The sequence below is a fragment of the Coturnix japonica genome, chromosome 13 (assembly GCF_054131305.1).
Source record: "Coturnix japonica strain WE chromosome 13, WE-NBRP24, whole genome shotgun sequence".
Classification (NCBI taxonomy): domain Eukaryota; kingdom Metazoa; phylum Chordata; class Aves; order Galliformes; family Phasianidae; genus Coturnix; species Coturnix japonica.
In genome coordinates, this window is record NC_140675.1 from 3016707 (window position 1) to 3039918 (window position 23212).

The following is a 23212-nucleotide window of genomic DNA, read 5'->3' on the forward strand; positions in this document are numbered from 1 at the left end:
CCTTTAAAAATTGTCAAGTTGCTTCGTTGACCTTTTAAAGGGAATGAACATACAAATGCATTACATTTAAGAGCAAGTCAATACCTCAATGAATTTCAACCAATCCTGCAGCATGTGGAATAACCAAAAAGCTGTTGGTCTGACACGAGCTCTAATCATGTACCTCCATCAAAGCTCACAGCCTCACCCACCCAAAATGCTGTCCAAGCATCTCAGAGCTACTCGGTCTCAGCCTACAACATGGCCTTGGTTTTACAGTCCTGAGTTTCTCACTGGGAGACAATGGAAACCAGAAATAGGAAAAGCCTCAGATTTCAAAGATGATGTAAACAATTTACTGGAATGCTCATCAGAAAGCCCAGAATAAACTCCATCTCTTTTCATTTCCCTTCTGCAAGTACTTATCAAATACGCTCTGTGGCAAGAACATTGCTGCAACCATTTCTGTTGGTGCCTGAATACTGGCATGAGTCCAAATTAAAATTATTTGCAAGTTTGTGCACTAGGCATCCAATTACAAGAATGATATACAAGAATATCATTGCTTCTGTATGCCAGTAAGACAACGTTATGCGACTGCAAACTCCCTCAAAACAACCCAATTTCTGACTATCGACTGTAATAAACTGCTTATGAATAAGGCATACATAAAAATTCCACAGAAATATAATATGTGATACGCAATAATAAGGAAGATAAAGAAAATCTTTCATTGCCTATAGATAACTATAAAGAAACAGAACTGCAATTTCAGGGACAAATGATGTATTAGTAACAATTTGGTTATTTTGGACAGAAATGGGTCAAACCAGAGCAGTCCACCTCTGAAAGAGTAGCAAGAGGAAAGGCTTTCATCTTGGCATACTGCTTTATTTCTGCCACACTTTCACGGCAATTCACTGGTTCATTACTTGTATAAAATAATTCAGTAAATGCTAGCCAGGTTACAGGGGATGGATAATGGCAGCTCTTCCCATTTATTAGACTCTCATCTCTGCAGTTACTGTATAAGGGGCCAGGATGCAGAGCTTTTCATCCAGTTCTGCTACCCGTTTATCAGCAGCTCCGTCCTTTTATCCCTCAGCATTTAAGTACTTCCATCTCCGAAATACAAACTATTGGCTCTTATCTAACAAGAAAGTTATCTTGGTTTTATGCCAGTATAGCATAGGAAAAACAAAAAGATGCAATTTATTAACCTTCTAAACAGAACGAGACAGACTTCAGCAAGATGGCACATGATTTGTGGAACACACGTTACATGACTAATGTCACATCCTCGCTCACACGAAGATGGCTCACAGAACCTTCAGGGACATTCACTCTCACAATTTATCTGGGGTGAGTTTTGTAGAGATGGGGGCTTCTAATTGTTAGACAGGCCATGACTTTTGACAGTTACTCTGGCCAGGCTCCACCTGCCAATTGCTGCCGTTACATCAGGCACAATTTTACCTCTAATTTCTCCTACTGTAAATGACTGGAGAGAATGCAAGCAAAATCAAATCAAACCAACCAACCAACCAACAAAACAACATCAGTTTTTCCTCACCTCTAGCTTGCTTTACCAGTTCAGTGAATTGAGTAGTTGGACTCAAAAGAAGAAAAACTTTTCCAACATGAAGATGGGTTCTATGGAAGAGTGTTCCTGAAATTCCCCAAATCCTCCTTTCAAAGGTGTTTTGAACAACTATCAACAATTTCTTATGAACGTATGGCCACTCTGCTCGGTGCTGCTCTCCCTGATTCCATCATCTCTGCAAATGGATGGCTTTTCCCTCTCATCAAGTCGGATAATAAAAGTTGGGGCATTCAATTCCCCTCATTCAGAAGCATTAGACTGGACAGAATTAATTTTTTCTCTTGACTCTCCCAAAGACTTTCTTCAAAAAGGGATCCACGTCACCAGTAAAATCTCCTTCAAAGGGTACTGTCAAAATATCTGGAATAATTTAAAAACTCATTTGTTACTCCTTGTTGCGTGTATCCCTTTGAAGCAAGAAGCTGAAGTCTATTTACATCAGTACTTCATCTCCTCTACCAGGCACAACATGTCAAGGAAAATGCCTTTCCAACACCACATGTACTGAGAGAGCACGGAGCTGAGTTTTGAGATTTGCCATGTTTCTACTATATCTGTTTTGGAACGCAAATGTATACATGGCTCAAAATACATCAAACTCGTAGGATGGTGAATACAGTTAGTAATCTGAACATCCCAGTGCAGTACGTTACTACAGGCGTCTTAACTAGTCAGCCAAGAATCAAGAAGAATAAAGTGTAGTACAATAGGATATGGTAAAACAAAGAGCTATGCCAGTTTAAAAATGAATCACACTGAAGAAACTTAGGAGAATATCCATATGCGTCAGTGCAGATTTGATTCTTTTGGGCCAATATTTGCTCCCGATTGTACTGAATAGAGCTTTCTATGGCACAGCCTTATATTCAGTATTCTGCAAACCAAATAAGACAAGATGGCTCAACAAAATCCTGCAAAAGGAGGACAGTAATACAAACCTGGAGGGCAATAGGTCCAGTGAGGGAGTTAATACAGACTGCATTCACACTGGGAGAGAAATGATAGGCAGTTTCTGATTACTTTTTGATTGTGAGATTGTAAACTGGTAGAAGTAGGAAGGAGAATTCCTTGTTGAAATGGACTGCTTTGTTTTAGGCAGCTTTCAAATGGAGACACTGCTGTTCTAAGACTCAATTGGACAATCCAGACAAAATCAAAGAGAGTCTGGATTTTTTTTCCCCTTCTTTTCTTCTTCTTTATGTTGAATAAAACCTTAGATAAGATCAATAGTTTCTTTAGTTTTATGTTTCTCTTCCTTAAGGGTAGATGGCTTATTGCATTTCCATTGATCACACAGACAGGGAGATTCAACAGAGACAAGTCATCTTTTCTTTTGCTCTCATTTCTGCCCTCCCCCCATACCCATTTGAAATCAAATGACTTTTAATCGAGGCTGGGGTCACAACTGTTTCTCATTTACATATCACTAGTAACAAATTCATGCCTTATTTTTCACTCACTAAACTGCTTTAGAAATGAAAGTCACATTTCTATACATGATATGCCACACACCGTGCAATCGAAAAACTTTAGGAACTTCTTTTCTGGGCCTCTCTATCAGACAGGTTACCTCAGCCCTCCTACAACATTGCTCTGTGGTGAGAGGGGGCTTACCTGACAGCCCTGTGTATTTAATATTTAAGCTTCTTACAGTCTCTACAAAGCCTTCCTCTGTTTTTTCCTAAATCCTTTGCAAACTCCCTATCAGATATGTGCAACTTCAAGCACAAGAAGTTTGTATCTCAGTTTACAGTCAGCAAAGCAGCTACATTCACCATTATTTTCACCATTTTCAAGAAGGAAGAAAGTCAAAGATCAGGATCCAGAACTGCTACCAACACCATTAGAAGCCTGACCACCAGCTTAGTGAGTGGTGGTGCACTTGGGAGAACGTTGCATAAAACATTTTAGATCTGCTGGCACAACTTATGCAAACTTGGGTTGAAAATACTGAAGGAAGTAGAGAACAAATCATTAGACACTGATATAACCTGATGTCCAACTGCTTTTAGATGTTACTCAGATTATCTAGGAAATGAGTTAAATTCTCCATGGAGATCACTAGGAGTTTTGCCACTGACATTAGTCAAGGTAGAATTTCTCCCCACTGTCTGAAGGAAATTTAAAACCCCACCACAACCTGTGGTACCTATTGCACCCCATCAGCACTTCTCAGAGTAGGGAGCACTAGGTGTAATGCTCAGGGCAGTTATATTCTCTTTCTTTAAACCATCTTCAGATATTTCTTCTGCCTTTTCTATCTAAGAAATGATGTGAGTATAGTAGAGCACTGTTAAAACAGTAGCTGAGTACTTGCTGGCCACATTCTATGGAATGTAAAAGGATTAACATAGAACTTGCAAAGAATAATTTGAACGTCTTATTAATTGTTATTTGTAACAATGGCTTTTTCCTTAAGGGTCTTTTCGGATCCTTAACCACATATTAATGCTGTATAGATAAGGATTGCTCCCTAGTGGGAGAAATAAGGTGGAGCACAGAATCCCTTCCATGGAAAGCAACAGGTTTGGGAAAGGAACAAAAAGAATTCACCAACTGAGCAAGTGGAGAATTATGTACAGCTAAATACAATTACCAGAGCTCAAACCATGTACTTAAAAAGTGCCAAGAGGCTCCTGTCTCTGATGCACTCAGCACAAGTACAGCCCTTCCCACAGTATCTGGAACATCATTTGGTAAGAAATTTAGCTCCATTTAGTTCACAGTTAAAGCTGTGGCTTCAGCTCATAGATGAGCTACCTTTGGCTGTCAGTAACAAACTCCAAGTGCAGAATTCTCAGTGCAGGCTCTTAAGTTTAGCCAAGCAAATGCCCAGATAGACTGCAACAGGAAGTGTACGACTCCTAATATTCATGTTAATTACCTCAGATCTACTGTGAATACCATTATAAAGACACAGTCTGTATCATCTCAAAAACACTCCTTCATTCAGCTCAATATTTTTGGCATTAGACTGGAATTTCTTTTTATTTCACTGTCAAATGAAACCTCGTAGCAAGGAACCTACTTCCCTGGCATGGAAGATTAAAAGTGAAGGATCGTGGAAGGATTTAACTGAGAAGAAACTCAGTAGAATGGCTACACTTATATTATAGAAGGAAGCTGGCAATACCAAACAGCATAAAAACAGCACTCTCTATTCTCCCAAGCTCATTAGACACACATTAGAAGGAGTGTGCCATGTAGTTCTTTGGAAGAGGTACTTACTTTGTAGAGACCATGGCTGCAGCCGCAGTACGTGCTCTCCATGGTGTAGCTCCTCAGCACACCCATTTCTTGCCATACCACCACCCGGGCTGTTGACTCGCGGGACTTTTCTACAAGGAAGCTGCAGCTGTTCATGACAAATGCAGGGGCCACTTTGTCCAGGATTTTAGGAAGAGTCTATAAGAAAGTATCAGCAATGAGAAAATGAATCAAACAGATGTACATGCATTTATATCACAAATACATCTACAAGAGGCCTATGCTGTTTAAAGCGCGTATCACCAAAGCTACCTGTAGAAACTGTCACTGTGATAGTTCCAGTTAGTGCCAAACTGGACTCATCTTCATCCCAAGCGAAATCTTCATATTCTAATGTTTTGTTGTGTTTGTTTGTTTTTTTGTCCCCAGTCACAGACAAAAATGCTGTAAGTACATTTGGTACATCCCATCCAAAATGATGTCTTTGCACATCCTATAGTTTTGGACTGCTGAAGTCACTTATGAAGCTTTATTTTTTAAGCTGCTTCAACATTAACTACATTTTCCTGTTCTGCCTAGAGGGCTGCAGTCATAGCTCAGCGCACAATGTTTCCATTCTTTCCTTTCCAGCTCCTCCTCACAATTTGACAAGGGATTCAGCTATAGGAGGAATTTTGTTTGAACACAGCACACAGCAAAGAAGGGGAATGCATAATCCCACTGAAGGTCACAGATAATTATAGGAAAATAGAGCTTAGCATTTAACTATCTTGCATTGTGAAATAAACCAAACTATTCTCATCTGGGATCAAATGGTACATTGAATGCACTCTGTATAGAAAGCGGCAATAAAGAGTAAATATGAAAATTCAGTAAAATTACCTCTTAGCTCTGAGTGATTTTCTTATTCTAGAAATCATTTTTCTCAACAGCAGCCTATAAACACTGCTAATACACAGCGCTATCAAATATTTCTATCAGTGTGGATGCAACACTTCTTCATGCTAACTGTAAAAGTATATACTAGATACCTTAACACTAGGTGTACTCGGTGTAGAAATTGGGCATTTACATACAAAAGCACATATGTGCATATAAACCTTTGTGCTTGCATCCCAGTACATGCCCAAAGACCATCCAGTGAAGAGCTTGTAAAATAAGAACGTTCATTATTTCTTTGATGACAGCTTTCTTGAACTTCTGAATGGAATGGAATCATACAGAAGGAGTTTCTGCTCATTGCTAATGGCATTGACCCTCAAATTTCATTCAGTTTGGGCAGTGAAAGCCAACCAGCTAATTTCACTTTCCAATAACAATCAGTGAAACTGATTGATTCTAAGCAATTCTAGTTCCACTCTGTTGAGCTTTACATCACAGTTCTGTACAGGACTGCTTGGTTTCATCAAAATTGAGAAAATAACATTTAATAGCTGGTCTTCTCTTAAAGGATGACTGACGCAGAAGATAAAATCTTTGGCCTAAACTGTTCTGCAATATCCACTGCAAACATCATAATCATACATACCTCTGTAATAAGAAAGTAAATGTTATTTTCAGCATATCCAATCTATAGCTATGAATGGACCCTACCAGTTCTGTAAGGTACAGACATAAAGATCTATAAGGTCCATTCATCAGCAGAAAAAAACCTTGTGAACAGATAACTGGAACAAAGTGAGAGATTACATTTCAAACCTGAGACCAGCATGAGCCTAACTCTTAAGTCAAGATCTACAGTGTGCTATTAAGAACTACAGCATTCCTTTTCCTGGGAGAATACCGAACAGAGGAATCTTTAAAATTGATTACTTGCTCTGAACTAAACATCCACTGCTTCTGAATTGCCCTCAAAGTACAATTTGCTGCAAAATATTATGATTCCGAGCAACACATCCAGGTTTTCCTGGAGCTGGGTTAAAAATAAAGCACAGTCACCCAAACAATTATAATCCTGAACACAATCATGAGATCCAGCTAAACTGCGTGTGAAGGTTCAGATAGTTTTCATTCTGTCCTTATCTGAAACAGCACACAGATTTTTGTAAATATATGCTATGAAGTACCATAATCAGATCTCTAATCCAGTTTAGTTTTTAAAACAATTGAAATTATATGCATAATCAGTCTTCTATATTTGATTAAATAAAAACGCTGGCAGGTAACAGTAATGTCTCTGTAGTCAGGACTCATTTAGAAGCATTATCAAATCTGAATTTAATATTCCTTTCATTTTACCAGCTTTCACTGGATTTCACACTAATAGTTCTTTCCCCTCTGCTTTTCTCATTAATTACCTTTCAATTGTATTTCTGGGAGGGTGAAAACGCATCTTTTCAAAGGATTCTTTTATGACAACACATTACTTTAACCATGCTCCCTGTCTCTCATACAGCTGGATTTAGCATGCACAAAAACGGGGGTGCTGCCCATGTCCATAAACCTCCGTTCCCATTTGGTCAGAATGGAATTAGGATTTTTTACTGAGGTCCCTTCAGAGATTACTGTCAAAGGGGCCTGGAATGGTGATTAAAAGGAGAAATCCTGAAGTTGGGTTTTCCAATGTCAATGCTACGCATGTCATCTGAGGCCAAGTATTAGGAAGTAACAATGCCTCTTTCTCCCACGAATCAAGGGCTACAGCAAAGGCTGTTCAAAAATCACAATTTTCTTGAGGTATTTTGCTCATGTTTTTGGGAAGTAAATACATGGAGAGCAGGATCGTCCCCAATTACTCATGGGAGGAAGGAGAGAAACTTCCCATATTTTGCAATCACAAAGCCTTTCATCTAGGCCACTGCAGATTCTTGGACACCCTTGGAGGCTTGCTCTTGGTTTCTTCATTGCAGATTCAAGACAGGCACCAGATGCTGAAAGCAGCATTTGAATTCTGTTTGTGTAACAGTGAACTATCCTCAGCCTTTTCAAGCCCACTGATTTCAAATACAACAAGCGATGTTCTGACTGTAAGCACCCTTCCACGGGGACTTCTCGTGAGTTGAGGGTGAGAGAAGCACATGTATACTTGGAACTTATAAAACACAAAAATACAACATTTCTATTAGTCAGCGGCAGTGACAACAAAACAGCATCTTAATGAAATGAATTAGAGATCCACCTATTGACAATATTCTCGCAGATATCTGGTGCATGAAGATAGTAGGAATCATTTAAACTTTTCTGGATCTCTACTCCTCTGCTGCAAGACAAGTTTGCACCTACCAACAGAACTTGTGATCTGACCTCATCTTAAAGAGGGATGTAGGTGCACATATATGCCAACAACTGTAGAAAGGAACAAAGCAGACCTACCCTGTAGCCAACATCTTCTGTGATAACTGCTGTGTCGACCACGCAACCTGCTTGCCACAAGGTCTCTTTGATACTGCAACCATAGAGGAACACATTCTTTTTCTGGGAGTGTCCATGGTAGTCACAGAACACCTAGGGAGGAAAGAAAGGCAAAATCTGTAATACTGAAGTAAGCTTTGTGGTTCTTCACAACAGACACTATAAATACTAGAGGATTGTATGTGAGGAATTACACCTTTGTCAGTGCTCTTCAGACAAACTCAGAGCAGAGCTCTGGGCCAAGCCTATAATCAGTGTCAAACTTTGTTAGTCAGCCGTACCTCGTTTTACCTATTGGAACTGACATGATCTCATGAATCCAGTGTCAACACCGGTGCATTTCTGTCCACAGCAGAAATAAACATGACATCTGTGGAAGATTCCATGCCAACCGAGGAACCTGAGAGTTCATGGTAACTTATGATACAACGGAGCAATTTGTTGGGCTCCTCTGACTTCTCAACTCTAGCATTAGCCTCAGGAGATTTTAAAACTGCACCTTTTGCCAGCAATTAATCACCTTGGCTTCTTTAAACACAAAAACTGTGCTACACAATGTTTAGGAAAATGTAATTGTGCAGTTGTGTAAAAATGTATTGTATGTGGTCAGATACTTACATGAATTCCTGGACATAAAGCACGGGACATTATCTTTGTCAGACAAATAATCTGATTCCACACAACGTAATGTATCTGTTTAATCCATCTCTCATGTCAGCTATCATATAAACTAGGTACAAGGTACATTCCAGGTTTTAATGGAAGTTTTGATTGCCTTCATAGGCACATATCAACTTTGATAAAAATGAAAATCACGATTTAATGACCCAAGAGGAAAATATTGACCCAAGTGTTAAATAATAATCAATCTCATTGCCCTCCGGAATATGAAGTCAATATAGACACTGCTGTTACATATATTCTCCATGTCTTTATCAGAAACATTCAGAAATCCAGCAGTGAAAAGACAAGGATTTCTAAAGAGAAGAAATTGGTTTGTTTTAAGGCAATATTCATTGCCGATTAGAAAGGAACATCGTGATATCATTTAAATAGTTTTCTGAGGCATCTATCAGAGACAAAGGGACAGGTGTCATAAGGTAGGGAAGCACTGTGGATCAATTAAAAAGATGAGGAAGAAAGATACATATTCTTATATAAACATAGACAGGAGGAGAGAAACAGATGGAATAGATCAACTTCTTCCACCAACTGTTAAGGCAAGTTTTACCCTAGTATGCTTGTTTAGTAGTTATACAGTAACTCAGTTTAGCTGCAGCCAGTCAGGAAGTTTAATTACCTAAGGAACTGAGCATTTAAATTCCTCCAGCTGCTCTGACAAGCTGCACGTTGATTGGAGATGCTAAGACACTCACACGCAGATTCATCCCACAAGTCCTAGTTAACAGGACTGCTATAGCCACAGAACATCCTGAGTTGGACAGGACCTGTAAAAGGATCACCCAGTCCAACACATGGGGCTTATGCAGTCCTACACTTCAAGCAACTGCCTGAAAAACAGGGAATTATCCCATAAAGCCCCCTTCTAAACAGCTGCATTTATTGGTTCTTTTAATGACAGGCATTTTTCCAGTTAGCGTTCCATCTATGCTTCCAGCAATACAGTCATAGATTAGTTTAACCACAGGTACCAACTAGAATTTACTCCTATGAATATCAAAGAAGGTTTTATAGCTGTGGTTCTATTTTGAGGCAGAGATCCCAGCTCAACCAGGTATCAATTACCTGCCAATTTACAGAATTACTAACATGCAAGATGCATATATTATTACCTAAAAGATTACTTATCAGAAACCACACAGGGATGATCAGCTGCTCAGATAGCTGTGCTGCCTGATAAGCAGGAGGTCCATAATTCTGCATCTCAAGAGTGAATCCTTAAGTGACAAGTCTGGAACAAGCCTTCCATATTAGTAAAGCATTGTAAAAGCCAGGCTCTGTAACACCACTATTTCATGCCATGGGATGAATCCATGACTGCCACCCACCTCCACAGCAGAGAAGTCAACACTACTGGAAATGTTTCCATTCCATTTGTGTATCATATATACCTACATTTTAATTAATTTTACTGAGCACTGCAGTTATTCTCAATGTTTATGACAAATCGTTTTGTTTTTGTTTTTACAATGCATTCTTCTGCTCTATTTTTATTCTACAGAGTAGCTCAAGCCTCACCACTCAGCCAAGACAAAACTGTATTTTATAGTTGCAGCACCCAATGAAGAACTTTCCTTGGGTTAAGCCTGGGCAACCACAAGGTAAACTTGAGACCTACCCACCCCTTTTTTCTCTCTATCCTTCTTGTACAGCTGTGACACCAACACACAGTCAAATTCCAAGTCTGGTGTTCACTGGGGTATGACTCAAGACACACATGCAAATTTTTATCTATTTAAAGTAATGTGCCAGCACTGAGCACCACAAAGGTAAGGACTGCTTTCAAACTCAAAAACAATCCCCCTCATGACTCACAGAATCAGGAAGCTTTTAAAACAAAGGAAAAGCAAGACAGAAAATGGATGCAAATACTCTTTTTTTTCCTTAGTAGCTTCGTGAGAGGACCCAATCTCAGACTGCTGAGGTAGACATGTTTAGGATGCTTTGCTCACAAAAAGCTATGTACTTGCAGTCAGATTCTGTTTCCAACCTTGATAGAATATCTCAAAAAGCAAACACCGCTTTGTGTCTCCTGGTCCCTAACAGCATCTTCCTGTCCCCTCCAAAAGTAACTTGCTCTTTGCTGCAGCTTGATCCCTCTGTAAGAGCTACACTTGCATCCTGCAAGTGCACTGTCAACTGTAATTCACAAACTGCACATTTCCTCACCACGAATGCTCAAGGGGAAAAAGCAACATCTCTTTCCCCTTCAGTCCTAGCTGCTCCCAAGCTTAGCTCTCTGATACTCCCGCTGCTCTCAGTTGAAAAGAAACCACCCTCAGTGGAGAGTTGCAATACTACAGCGTATCCAGCCCCTTCTTTTACTAGGGTTTCCAAAACCAACAAGAGAAGCAAAAATAAATAAACAAATAAAGCACTTAGATGGCTGTTTTCTATGGCTGAAGTTACCAATTAAAATGGGTTTGGTTTGAAAGGCCGCTAACTTTAAAGTTATTTCCTTTTCACTTTCAAGAAGCTTTCCTTTCCTTTGAAGAAACTGCTTGCGCATCCCCAAGATAAATTAAACTAATTCACTCCACAGAAATCATTTGGCTATCAGTGAAATTGCCTTCATGGCATCTTGGCAGTGAGTGCAGGGCAGAAGAAATCCAGCTTCTTCTGGAGTTGGGAAAAGACATTTGCGAGCATGTATAAACCAAAATCAATGTACTCTTCAAAGGCAAAGAAAAAATCAGTTTACCACGTCTGACATACTGCCTGTGAGTGAGAGACATGATACGATCAATAGTCTTACTTCACTCAGCAAGATGAAAACTTCCACTGGGCGCATGTTCAACTTCATGCATCTGGATGTGACAGGGATGGTTATGATAAATTTAAATTAAAAAGGCCCAATACGATTAGCACAATAAAACAAAACTGATCAGATGTAGCTCAAAACCCAAAGAAAATGTAGGTGGAATAAACTCTCAGATACAAGCTGAACTTCCAGTAGATTCCTTGGAGTGCAGAGCTCGATGTCAGGGCTGTCATTTAGGCCAAAAATAGCATATTTCCACAAATATTCACTTAAAGAAACTCACAGACATTTTCACCTTGTCTGAGGATTTTCTCATCAAGACCAGAGTGAACAGTGCATCTTCGGACATTTCCTGCCTAACTGGGGCTATAAGAAGCCAACTTGCTGTTCCATCCACTTCCATTCTGTTCATCAACATTTGAAACCATCAGTGTTTTTTTTTTATCCTGAGGTCTCAGAACTATTCATTCTGTTGGGCATCAAGACCGAACAGATGGGGACAGATCCCAGACATATGCCAGTAGTATCACCCCTCATGAACTTCCGGTAGTTCCCCCAAAAAGTCATTTTCTTCTCACTGAAGCAGCAGAAAAGTTCAACCATTTTGAAAGCTAACTTGTGTTTCTCTGATTGCACAGATTGCTCCAGTTTGGGCTTTTGCATGATCCATTCAGACTATGTCTTCACAGAATTTCTCCTGTCATTGCCAGAAAGATAACAATAACTTACTAACAATATCTAGTTTAGCTGAAGTACTTTGAGGATACTAAGGAGCTGTAAGGAATTTGTATTCACTCTGCAGGTGCACGAAGACTCTGAAGTTTGGAGTTGGTTAGAAGATTCAGTAGATAACCCAAGACTTTCAAAAACACCCCACAATGATGAAAGTATAGCGGTATAGTATGCTTTCCACATCTCTAACCATAAAACAGGGCTGTTGACACAACTGCAATAATCCATCTGCGTGCAATAACCCATAGAAGATACAGGGAGTTACTCACCACAGGGGCCCGGTTGATGCTGCGCAGATAATACAGAAGACCTTTGGTGTGGTAAATTGTTGGATGGAGCTGAGAACTGGGAGTCAGCCACTGCATGTTCAGATCATCTCCACTCAAGGAACAACGGTGGCTGAAATCACAAAGCAACACATCACAAACAAAAGTTGATTCCAAAGAGTTCCTGATTCTGGCAAGACCTGGCACAAAGATGGGGAATGCCAATTAAAACACAGATCAAAGACTTTTAACACTGGGTTGGAATGAATCAACAGTCGGTACATTTCAGAGGTGCGTACCACCATGCAGATTTTATCATCCCCTTTCCTTCCAGAATTCAGACAGTTACAGCCCTGAAAATAAATGCAGATTTTCCTTTACTTAAGTACATACACAATCAGGACCACTTACAAACAAAATTACCTTCGGAAACGCTCTAAATTCTGCGCTATCTACAAAACTCACCCAGCTTACGTGCACAGCAAAGGCTTCTCAAAACCTCCACAGCAAATAAGTACATCCAACTCCTACTCATTCTAATTGAAGACAGGTGCTTGAATCTCTTCGACCAGCCTGAAATATGTATGCACTTAAATGAGATGAGCTGGATATCTCATTTAAGCTCCTCCGCTCATGAGAAATGTAGCTATCTGAAGCACATCAAGAAGATCTTGATGCATGCTACATCATTATGTGGAACAATTACCTAGATTCACTGCAAAGACTGGATAAAAAGCTAAATAAGGATCCTAGATTTGCACTGAGAAAGTGTTTTCATTAGTTGGATTGAAAATATTCTGCTCCTGACTCAGTGATCAGTGAAAAAATCTGCAGGATATTTGATTGTAAGGAGCAGCACATCATTGTACAATTTTGCAGAATCTGACTAATTTCCCTCATTAGTGATTGTGTGCACTGCAGAGCCTAATTATTGTAAGTACTGGACAAATTTCTAGCTACAGAGTTACATCCAGCTTTGCTGTTCCAGCCTCCTAGTCACAGAATAAGTACAGATGTATTCCTGGGGACACAATCTGGCGGTCTGAAGATAGAATCTCGCATTGCAACTGGGGTGCATTGCATCCAGCGTTATCAGTGAGCCTTGCAAATAATGCTTGCAGAAAAAAGGTCTTAAGGCTGGAATACTTCAAAAAATACTAGATACAATGGAGAACTGGTTAAGAAAGGAAAACAAAGAAACAATAAAATCCACTAAAAATGTCATACGTTTCTAATGGAGAAAAACAAGGTCTCTGATGCCATCTTGGGGTTTCTGGCAACATCACAAGACTCATTCTGACTTTACTCTAGTTTCAGTGTTACCTGAATTCCCTTTTTTCCTCATAACCCACAGCTGCTACATTGCTCATTCTGAAAGCTGAAAAATATTGCCAGTAACAAAAGCATGAGAAGTCACTGAATGCTTCTACCAAATATTCTATGTAAAAACATGACCGTTTCTGTTATGTTTCTTAATAGCCCTTCAGGCAAAGTTACCTGCAGGCTCACCTTTCCTGACCTGCAAGAGAACAGATGCTCAGCTGAGATTTACAAGTGTATTTCTGCCAAGAACTTGTGTGCATACACAGTTTCCTTCCAGCAGGCGTAACTCCATTCTAAAAGTCACTAAACAAAAAGCCAGTTTGTAAATATATATATAAATTATTCTTCTTTCTGAACACAAGAAGAAATTAGATGTTCTCTTAGAAAAGGAGGCAAGAAAAACTAATCGATCCTGTTGCATTGCAGTGTTTCTCATTGCAGCATTAGATTCTGCTATGGACTGTGGTCTGGAATGTAGGGCTGGTTCACAAGCACATCTTGTACACAGCATGCTGACATGTTCATAGGTCACAGTACCCTCACTCTTCAGTCTTTACTCTGCCCATGTTGCAATTTACCAATTCCATCATTCTGATACAAAAGGAGGTTCTTCCTAGAGGAGACTCTATGACAGTTCAATTGCCCCATGACATTCACAGGCTAATTAATAATGGAAGGAAGGTAAAATCTCACCAAGAAGGCAAGAACTGGGAGGCAGAGTTCAGTTTTGTCCTCCAGTGATTAGTATCTTCGCTCATTCGAATGACCTTTAGATATTAGCCCTCTGCCTGGCAGCCTGTAGCCATAGCTCTGAAGGAGATGCAGAACTTTAATTAAATTATGAGACACTGATTTTTCCAACCTCGCTCACTCCCTCTGACCATACTGTTATAGGCTGTTTATTTTTGGAGATCCCCACCAGCTCTGTTCCCTTGCTCCTTTCCTCCTTCTCTTCCTCTCCTAATAGCGATGACATTCGCAGATAATGGTTTTGTCCGTTATGCTCTGCATCCAAGGGTGAAGGTAAAATATTAAGCTGATCTCAAGTGCTGATAGCAAATAAAGAGACTGGAAAGCTGAGACTGGCTTTCTACATTTGGCAAGATTTAATGAAATTCACTTCTCAAACCAAAGGCATTTCTCACAACGTAGTTCCAAGCTACTGTATTTGCTTTAAGTGCTTTATGTCTTCTCTCCTTTGCAGCATTAGTGAGACTACGTGACAGCCTGGATGGGACTCCCAGCAGCTCAAACCAAGTGATGAAAATGTTTGCCACAAGGAATTCCAATAGAGTAAAGGAAACCCCACCTCTACCTCTAAACAGATTACCCGTAATTAAATTGTATTTCTCTTGCTCACAAGTCTGATGCTTTGGATTGAACTTCTGTTATAGCTCTACCTCCTTTTCTACCTTTAAACAGTTCTTTGACGGGGGTCAGCATGTGGGACAGCTGTTAGCTGCCTCCTGGGGTACTGCTTGACTACCAGAGCACAGAAAAAAGGAAACTATTTGCTCCTTTGTTCTACATAAGAACTGAAGTGGCTCCATTAAACGTTCGGCCACAACCTTTGAGATACACGATCCATTAGTGCTACTGTAGAAAGGATCAGTTCCACAATTTGAAGTAGTTTGTGTAAATATCACACATCTCTCCCACCAATCAAGACCAAACACTTTTGACCTTCTCCTCCAAGCAGACTCTGGGGCTGTAACGTTTCTGTAAGTAGTTCTAGAATAACTCAGGAAAAGCCACAGAGCTGGTAGAAGATGGGACCCTCAAAGCATAACTAAGGTGTTCTAAAAACGTACATAGCCAGAAAACACTGCCACAGTGATCCACAGCAAAGCACCCAGCACTCACAACTGTCTGAGGAAAGAAACGCTTGGGTTGTCTGCCTTTCAGATATACTAGTGCCATGCAGCCCTGGAAAATGAACAGAAAGTAGTCAAGCCCACACCCTGAAGCAAAGATTTGATGGAACACGCTCAGCTCTCCTGTGACTGGCTGTGAGCAAAGAAAACTCAACCACAGGTGAATTTGTTGATGACTGTTGGTTTCAAATATCAGTACACATCATCAGTAATACTCCTGCACCTCTGCAAGCCGCACCTCTAAAGATGTATAAAGGCAGGTAGTCATTCTGAACTGCAAATGGGAGAACTACTCTAAAAAAGCCAGATCCTTAAAATCTCAAATTGATACACCACAGTCATAAAGATGAGGTTGAGTTTTCTCTTCTGAATACACAGGCAGTAAATGCACTTCTAAGAGAAGCATTAGACCTTGCTCTGAAGGCAGGGACACCTCACAGAGAGTTAATGAGAAAGAGGTTAAGTTGCTAAAGCACGGACCTATTCAGTTAAAAACAGAATGATATTTTAAGTCTGTTTGCAATTTTAAGACCTTGCTTTTAATCTTGTACCTCGAAGTCTGACATCAAGTTTTAATGAAGATTCATCCTCTTTTTTTCTCTCACCCTTAGGTCTGCTTGGTTTAAGAGCAAAGCAAAAGATACCTGAGCGCCTCAGCTTCCAACTGTACTGAATTCTGAAATGTCTTTGGACTGGGAGACATGAACTAGTCCTAACCCAAGGCTGATATTGTCAACAGAACCCTTCAGTTGGCTGCTGTAAGACTGGTTCGATGCCCTGCATGGAAAGAAAAATGAGAGGGGAAAAAGAGAGAAGGGAACACATGGGGAGGAGAGGGGAAAAAAGAAAACAAACACCAAAAAACAAAACAAACCAAAACAAAAAAAAACCACTAAAACAAAAGGGAAAAGGAAATATGAAATAAAGACATGGGGGGGATAAATGTAATGCACAAGATATTAGACCAGGAAGAAAGCGAGAAGTGGAAAGAGAGGAAAGTCACTTTTTAAAGAAAAGATGTTGCTGTGCTTGGAAGATAAAATGATTCAAAATCTCCTGTCCATTACAGATAAATGGAAAGACAGGGCCCATCATATCAAATGAATGATGTCAGGACTGATAATAACAGCACCTGGGGCACAGTGAACTATGAAATCTAAAGGGATGCATTGTGTTTGATATGTAGAGAGCAACATCACCATTCACTGTGCATCTTAAAAGCAGACAGCAGTACCAGCACAGGATAAGAATATCTATAAAGGAAAGTAGGCACAAGTAAACATCAGGATGCCGTTGAACAGCATGTGACAGCCTCAGACAGACATAGCATGCTGGACTTATAAATAACTACTGCTTACCCAGGATGGAAGCAAGAGGAATATTTGCATTAAGGTGTTTTGGTCTTGCAATTAAGAAAGCTCAGATCAACCTGAGATGTGAGTACATGTGGAGAGGGCAGGTGGAATCGTGAATTTTCTTGATTGTTAACCTTTTCAGAGAACAAGGCAGTGATGTTGGAAAGCAGCAGAACCAGTAAAGCCCTCCCTCATAATTAAAAGGAAGATGTGACAGAAATAGAATTACTTTTTTACAGCCTGAAGTCCATGCGCTGGAACTGACTACATTCACCATACATTTATTCCATGGAGATGCTCATCCAATGCCATCTAGTCGTTGCATTACAGCATTGCCCTGCGATGTCTATGGTCATTCTAGAAACAGGAAGCCCCCACAACAACAGCAATATTGGAGGCTTTAAACTGTGTGCAATCCAATGAAACACCAGCTTATGGCAACTAACAGTCTTCCATTTTCTGAAATATCTGCCTTAATTGCATTAGAGAAATGTTGAAGTACTGAGTACTGCTTCGTAGAGCTCTTCATATAATCCATTTCATTTTATAGCAGATAAATATACAGATAAGCACTACAGGACTCTACAGCTGGAATCAAAGATGGGGAGAAAGAGGGCAAGGTGTTTTCCTACTGTGCTCTGGGCTGCATCATTAATTTCATAGTGAAACTTCTTTCCCATCATTTAAGTGAGCTGCTTAAAGTTCCCTCTGGGATACCTCACTTGGGCATCTTGGCAAGCCACAGGGTTTCACTGAAGAAATGTGATCCCTTCCCCATTTACTTCAAGAAACAAAGGGGGCAATGTTCTTCCTTTGTTCAGGGATTGAAGTTACCAGATTTTCATTTGTTCACAGTGAAATATAGGTGAATATCTGCAAGGCATATATACAGGCACCAATGACCAAAGCAGTTTCCATCCACATTACTGCAGCTAACAATTCACTACTGATCATAGCTTATCTCTTAGATGACACTCGTACTATCTGGCTGCCAACCAACTGAACAAGGCCACTGGAAAGATCCTGACCACTTTAGACCACTGCTGCTCAAAGACTTTTCCATTTCAGCACAGATTAATGAATCCATGATGTGTTGTACTTCCTCTTGAGCAAATGGTGTTCTAAAGCACCACTGCATCAGCTTCTTCTTGCCTACCCACATCAGAGCATTGATGCTAATTAGCATAACGAGCCTTCAGAGTTTCACCTTCTACATCTGACTGATTTTTTTTACAGTGGACAATTCTTCCTTCCCAAGATAAATGATTTAGTCTGTGCTTTCTCCTTTTGGTCCGTGTAACTGTGTCTCTGTCCTTGTTCTGATAGGAGAGTTCCTTTTCTCTCAGCGGACACATTTCATTAAGCCGCACTTTGTCACAAACCAGTTAGACACAGAATGAGATCTGCATCATTCCCAGCTAACACTGTCAATGTCATAATCAAATGAGACAAGAAGTTCACATGACCTACTGAAAAGGTGAGTTAACAGCCTTATCACAGCTAAACTACCTCCTCAGTTCCACATGAAAGGACGCTCATCAGATTTCTACTATTTTAGCTGCAACAACAGTAACTATCAAATATGAGAACAAATTCACCTGCAGTTGGTGACACTTTGCACTGTCATTTATGAGGAAAATGCAAGTTATGATGATCTGTACTGTTTTGTGGAGGAGTAAATAAGGATTCAGGAAGCACCTAAAAACTGAAAGTTTCTTGACACCTACCATGAGATTGAGTCATCTTTAGACCCTTTTTGCAACAACTTCAAATACTTTCTCACTGGTAAGAAAGCCCAAAACAGAATTTTTAGTCACTAGTTCTGACTGGAAAAAGTAATTTTCAACTCAAGATTTTTCTTTTAACAAGTACCTGCTTCCTGCTGGAAATCATAGCTTTTCCTCAGCTCATTCTCTTCAAAACTTGGAGTTTTCCATCAAAACTTCAAATTGGCCAGTTCAGAATGTTAAACTGTTTAAGAGATGCCCTCAGCATATGGCAGAATATGTGCACTTAAGGATTCTAAGGTACTCATTCTTCTCTGCCAAAGCGCCTCTTTGTCTGGGCCACGTGTCCTACAACACAACTTAAAGCGCTGACAACACTAATTCAGTAAGATGCACAAATTAAGATGCAGCAGGGGAGGCAGGTGAAGCCAGGACAACGGGACAGCCAAGCAACTCCCAAATGGCACTGCAATGACATTTCCAAATGGAAATGATGTTTTTAAATGGGAAGATTTGGCTCCAATTTTGACTATTACTCATTGAAAAGCTTAAGTTTACCATGGGGAGAAAACAGTTCTTTAAGACAGCCTCATCCTCCTACAAACTCTTTCAGCAGATCCTAATTTTGCAGGCACAAATATTGAAAAGTGAAGACACTCATGCAACAAGGTAGCAAATCAGTGAAAAATTAAGACCAGAACCAGAGGTTTCAAGACAAAGGACTGAATAACTAACATTTTACTTTTGAAGTAATGTCCTTCAGCCTGCTTCTAAGTCTTGCATTGTTCACTTTCTTAATTTAAATATGGTTTACATTCATATACCTGAAGAAAGGTTCTTAACTGACTTAAGCTAATTGCTCACATATGGATTGCATTAATTGAGTTGATTTAAATATCGGGTAGTTATATCAGTGCAATCTCCATATACAAATGAACACTAAGAAATACATTGTCCAGATGACTGTTCTAAAATTTAAACCCAACTAAGTGACACATAAGAGCAAAGTGTGGCATCATAGATCAATAATAAGAACTACAAGCAGAGCCTTGCGTAGAGGCCAAGAATAAAAAATAAATAGAATGTGCAGAGATACCTTCAGATCTGTTCAATTTTCCTAGGATCCTTATGCAGCCCCATAGTCCAGTAGGTAGCACTCATTCCTACAGGCAAGAGCGAACTGAAGATGTTAATTAGAATGGGAGGAAAAGACCTCAGAACAGATGCTACGAATCAGAAATATTCTGCTAATAAGTTATAGAATAATTGGAGTAATCCAAAAACATTGTCAGTGAGTGCTGAAGAACCGTTGCACTTTTGTTTTAGTAATGAGAGTAATGAAACAAACACTGCACAAGGACTGTGGTCCAAGATATTATGATACAGTTCCCTTCTGGACCATCACTAACATCATCCTGGTCTAATCATGTTCAGCATCATCTAAAAGGTTTTGTCCAGCTTGTAACATCCCGCTTCCTGCTAGTCATTGATCAGGACATTGTGCGCCTACCTCAGAAGACAAACCAATTTTGGAAACCTAGAGTCCCTTTTCAGTTTGGGGCCTGCAAAGATCTGTGTATCAGACTTGTTTCAGCAAACTGACAGCAGCACGAGCAGAGATCTCAGTACATGAGACTGTGATGTGATTTATGCTGGAACTGACTGTAGGTTGACATATATGAAGACATACTATACTTCCTCCGTCAGTAAATTAGAGTACTGACAAAGCACCATTACCAGAAATATGCTGAGCGGTAGCTTATGAAATAACACAAACCCAAGAACACAGTTTGTCAACCACCCTCTCCATGGCAGGCACAGTTAAAGAAAGTAACACTAGACTTTGCTAATCACTCACATTGGAGGAGCTTTCCCTTCTTTCTTCCTACTTTTCTCCCTTTCTTTTTACAGTCACGCCTTAAAACCAATATGATTGTGATCATATTGCTACTGATGCCTACAGCTCCACTGGAAATGCCCGCTATAACAGGATATATACACTGTTGTGTGACGATGCCTACTAACTTCACAGGCTACTTGCATGACAAATACAATCTCCCCGCAATGAAGTAATAATTCCTCACAGGTTACTCAGCAATCATATACATGAATGCAAGCTTTTCCCCATTCTGAACACAGAATTTCCAGCTCTGCCTGCCTAGTCCACTGAACAGTCACGAATTCCTATGAAACAATTTGATTTCTTTGCAATAAGTGTTCCTTTCTGTAGAGATAAGCAATAGTTACAGATCAGGTCTGTTTGCAATACAGTTTCCATGTCAAAATAGGAAAAAAAGCCAGAGCAAAACACTGAAAAAACAACAAAAGACTTATTTTCAAGTTATGCATTCCACCTGACTCTGAAGGGAAATGCATGTCTTCTATTGAACTAGACACGCATTCCATGCATCCTCAGAGATCAGGCAACCGCTGCTCTACCATCACTAGAAAAGCATCTGAGGGACTGATCTGTCACTGAGCAGAGTGAGCAGGCACAGATAAGTAAATCAGTTTGGGGTTATATCTGCAGATGCACTAAGTTGTTTTATTTACTTTCCCCCTATGCTTATGCACTACATGACTTCAAAGCTCAACTGAATGCTAATTCTGATACGAAAAGATGCACTAAAACAAATTGCACTTACATAACTGCTCATCCAAGCACAGTGTCTCTGGGCACTGCACAATAGTAAAGTTAAACGAAGCATTCAATACCCACTTATTAAAATAAAGTATTCACTGGAGAAACCTGATGGGCTTGTAAATGTCTGCAAAACATTCAGGAAAAAAAAAAATTAAAATATCCATATAAAATGCAGTAACTGATAAAATCGCTATAAAACAAAACAAAACAGACCCAATTCTCCAGGGAAACTCACATAATGGTGAGATTGGGCCAAGTGTTTAAGAGATGCCACGCAAGTGGTAAGTAAAGCTGGCACAGAAAAGTGAGGGCGCATAGAGAAAAAGACTCCTAAGAAAAAGGATTTGAATTTGAGGGGAGATCTGCCTTAGAAACCAGGGCAAACACATTAAGTGCAGCAGTTTTGCTGGAAGATTCTAGTGGAAAAAAACAAAAGTCAAAGAAAAACTAGGACAGTAGATAGGAACAAATGTAAGCGGTTCTTATATACTTATGTGAGCAGAAATCTAAGCTGTTTTTTTTTTTTCCATAGCAATTGGCAAATTTTAATTGGGGGCTCGTACGATCAAAAAAAAATCCCTCTTGAAACAGATTTGTAAAGTGAAGTTACTTGAATTCTGAAATAAATGACCTGATTTTTCAAAATATGGAGCTACTCATCACTGCCTATTGAAGTTCAATAGAATTGCAAGCACTCAGCATCTTCCAAAGTCAGGAAATTCTTAACTAGCTTCCTAAAACATATTGGATCAGGGCAACTAATTTATGGTCCTTACTATTCGTTTTTATCTCTGTTCTTCAATTGAATCAGGAAGCTTTACGTATCAGAATATATCAGCAATATTCTAGAATGGAGGACACAGAACTTTTCCAAGTATTTTGGTGAGTTTCTGCATAGCTCTTCCTTCCCTTCCCTTGTTTTTAATGTATTGAAGTAGAGGAAAAATCTCTTGAAGGGTAATGAATTAAGGATATTTGGGCATCAATGGGTTTGAAGACACTTATGAAGAAAATCAATGATCGGCATCCAATTCTGGTAATAAAGCACTTAAAAAACTTTCAGATTAGAAGCACTGTCCTGCGTCAGTGAGTCAAAACCTCAGGTTCTGATCAAAAGCTGAAATAACTCACGACATAGCAAAGGGCAGCACAGTAAGCTCTCTCATTTAGACATGGAGAAAAGGGTACAAGATAAGAACACTAATAGGACCACTGGATCATTATAGCTCTTCTACTTCAAAGGTCCATGTTTAAAAGCTGATACAGTGCCACTAAACAACATGTGTCTGCTGGCTGCTCTACATGCTCAGTCACTAAACAAGGAGTAGGACCATACTGTCTACCTTTACTTAAGTTAACGACCGAGCACTACAGTTTTCTTCTCTCTAATACGAGAAACAGTTTTCATCACCTCATGTGTAAAGCAGGGTTTGCCCATGATTCTATGTTTTAATTCTTGATGGACCTTCCAGACCTAACAGGTGAATAACAGTACTGATTTATTGCTAAGTGCATCATACAGGGCAATACTACTTATGCCACGAAGGAGAAATTGTGCTAAGCACCAACTTTAAACCAAAAGAGCTTCAAAACTGCCTTCTAAAGACCAATATTTCATCACTGCAAAGAAACAACCTTAGACGCAACTTCCAACCATATTTTTCAGTGGAGGGCATCCATAGCATTTCTATCCACAGAATGACATGGAA

General features: G+C 39.7%; 1 protein-coding gene and 1 long non-coding RNA gene across 2 annotated transcripts in view; one reads left to right on the plus strand and one right to left on the minus strand.

Annotated features, from left to right (window-relative positions):
* Window positions 1–23212, minus strand: part of LOC146758588 (cytosolic carboxypeptidase 4-like) — a 242004-nt gene that overhangs the window by 47432 nt on the left and 171360 nt on the right. The window contains exons 3-5 of the mRNA XM_085514567.1: window positions 12584–12713; window positions 8102–8233; window positions 4811–4987 (exon numbers count right to left, since the gene is read on the minus strand). Coding sequence (XP_085370693.1) covers window positions 4811–4987; window positions 8102–8233; window positions 12584–12713 — 439 coding nt within the window. The remainder of the gene's footprint in view (window positions 1–4810; window positions 4988–8101; window positions 8234–12583; window positions 12714–23212) is intronic.
* LOC146758589 (uncharacterized) lies at window positions 12720–15262 on the plus strand. The gene is made up of 2 exons (XR_014934020.1): window positions 12720–12871; window positions 15108–15262. It is a non-coding gene; the product is annotated as an uncharacterized LOC146758589 (long non-coding RNA).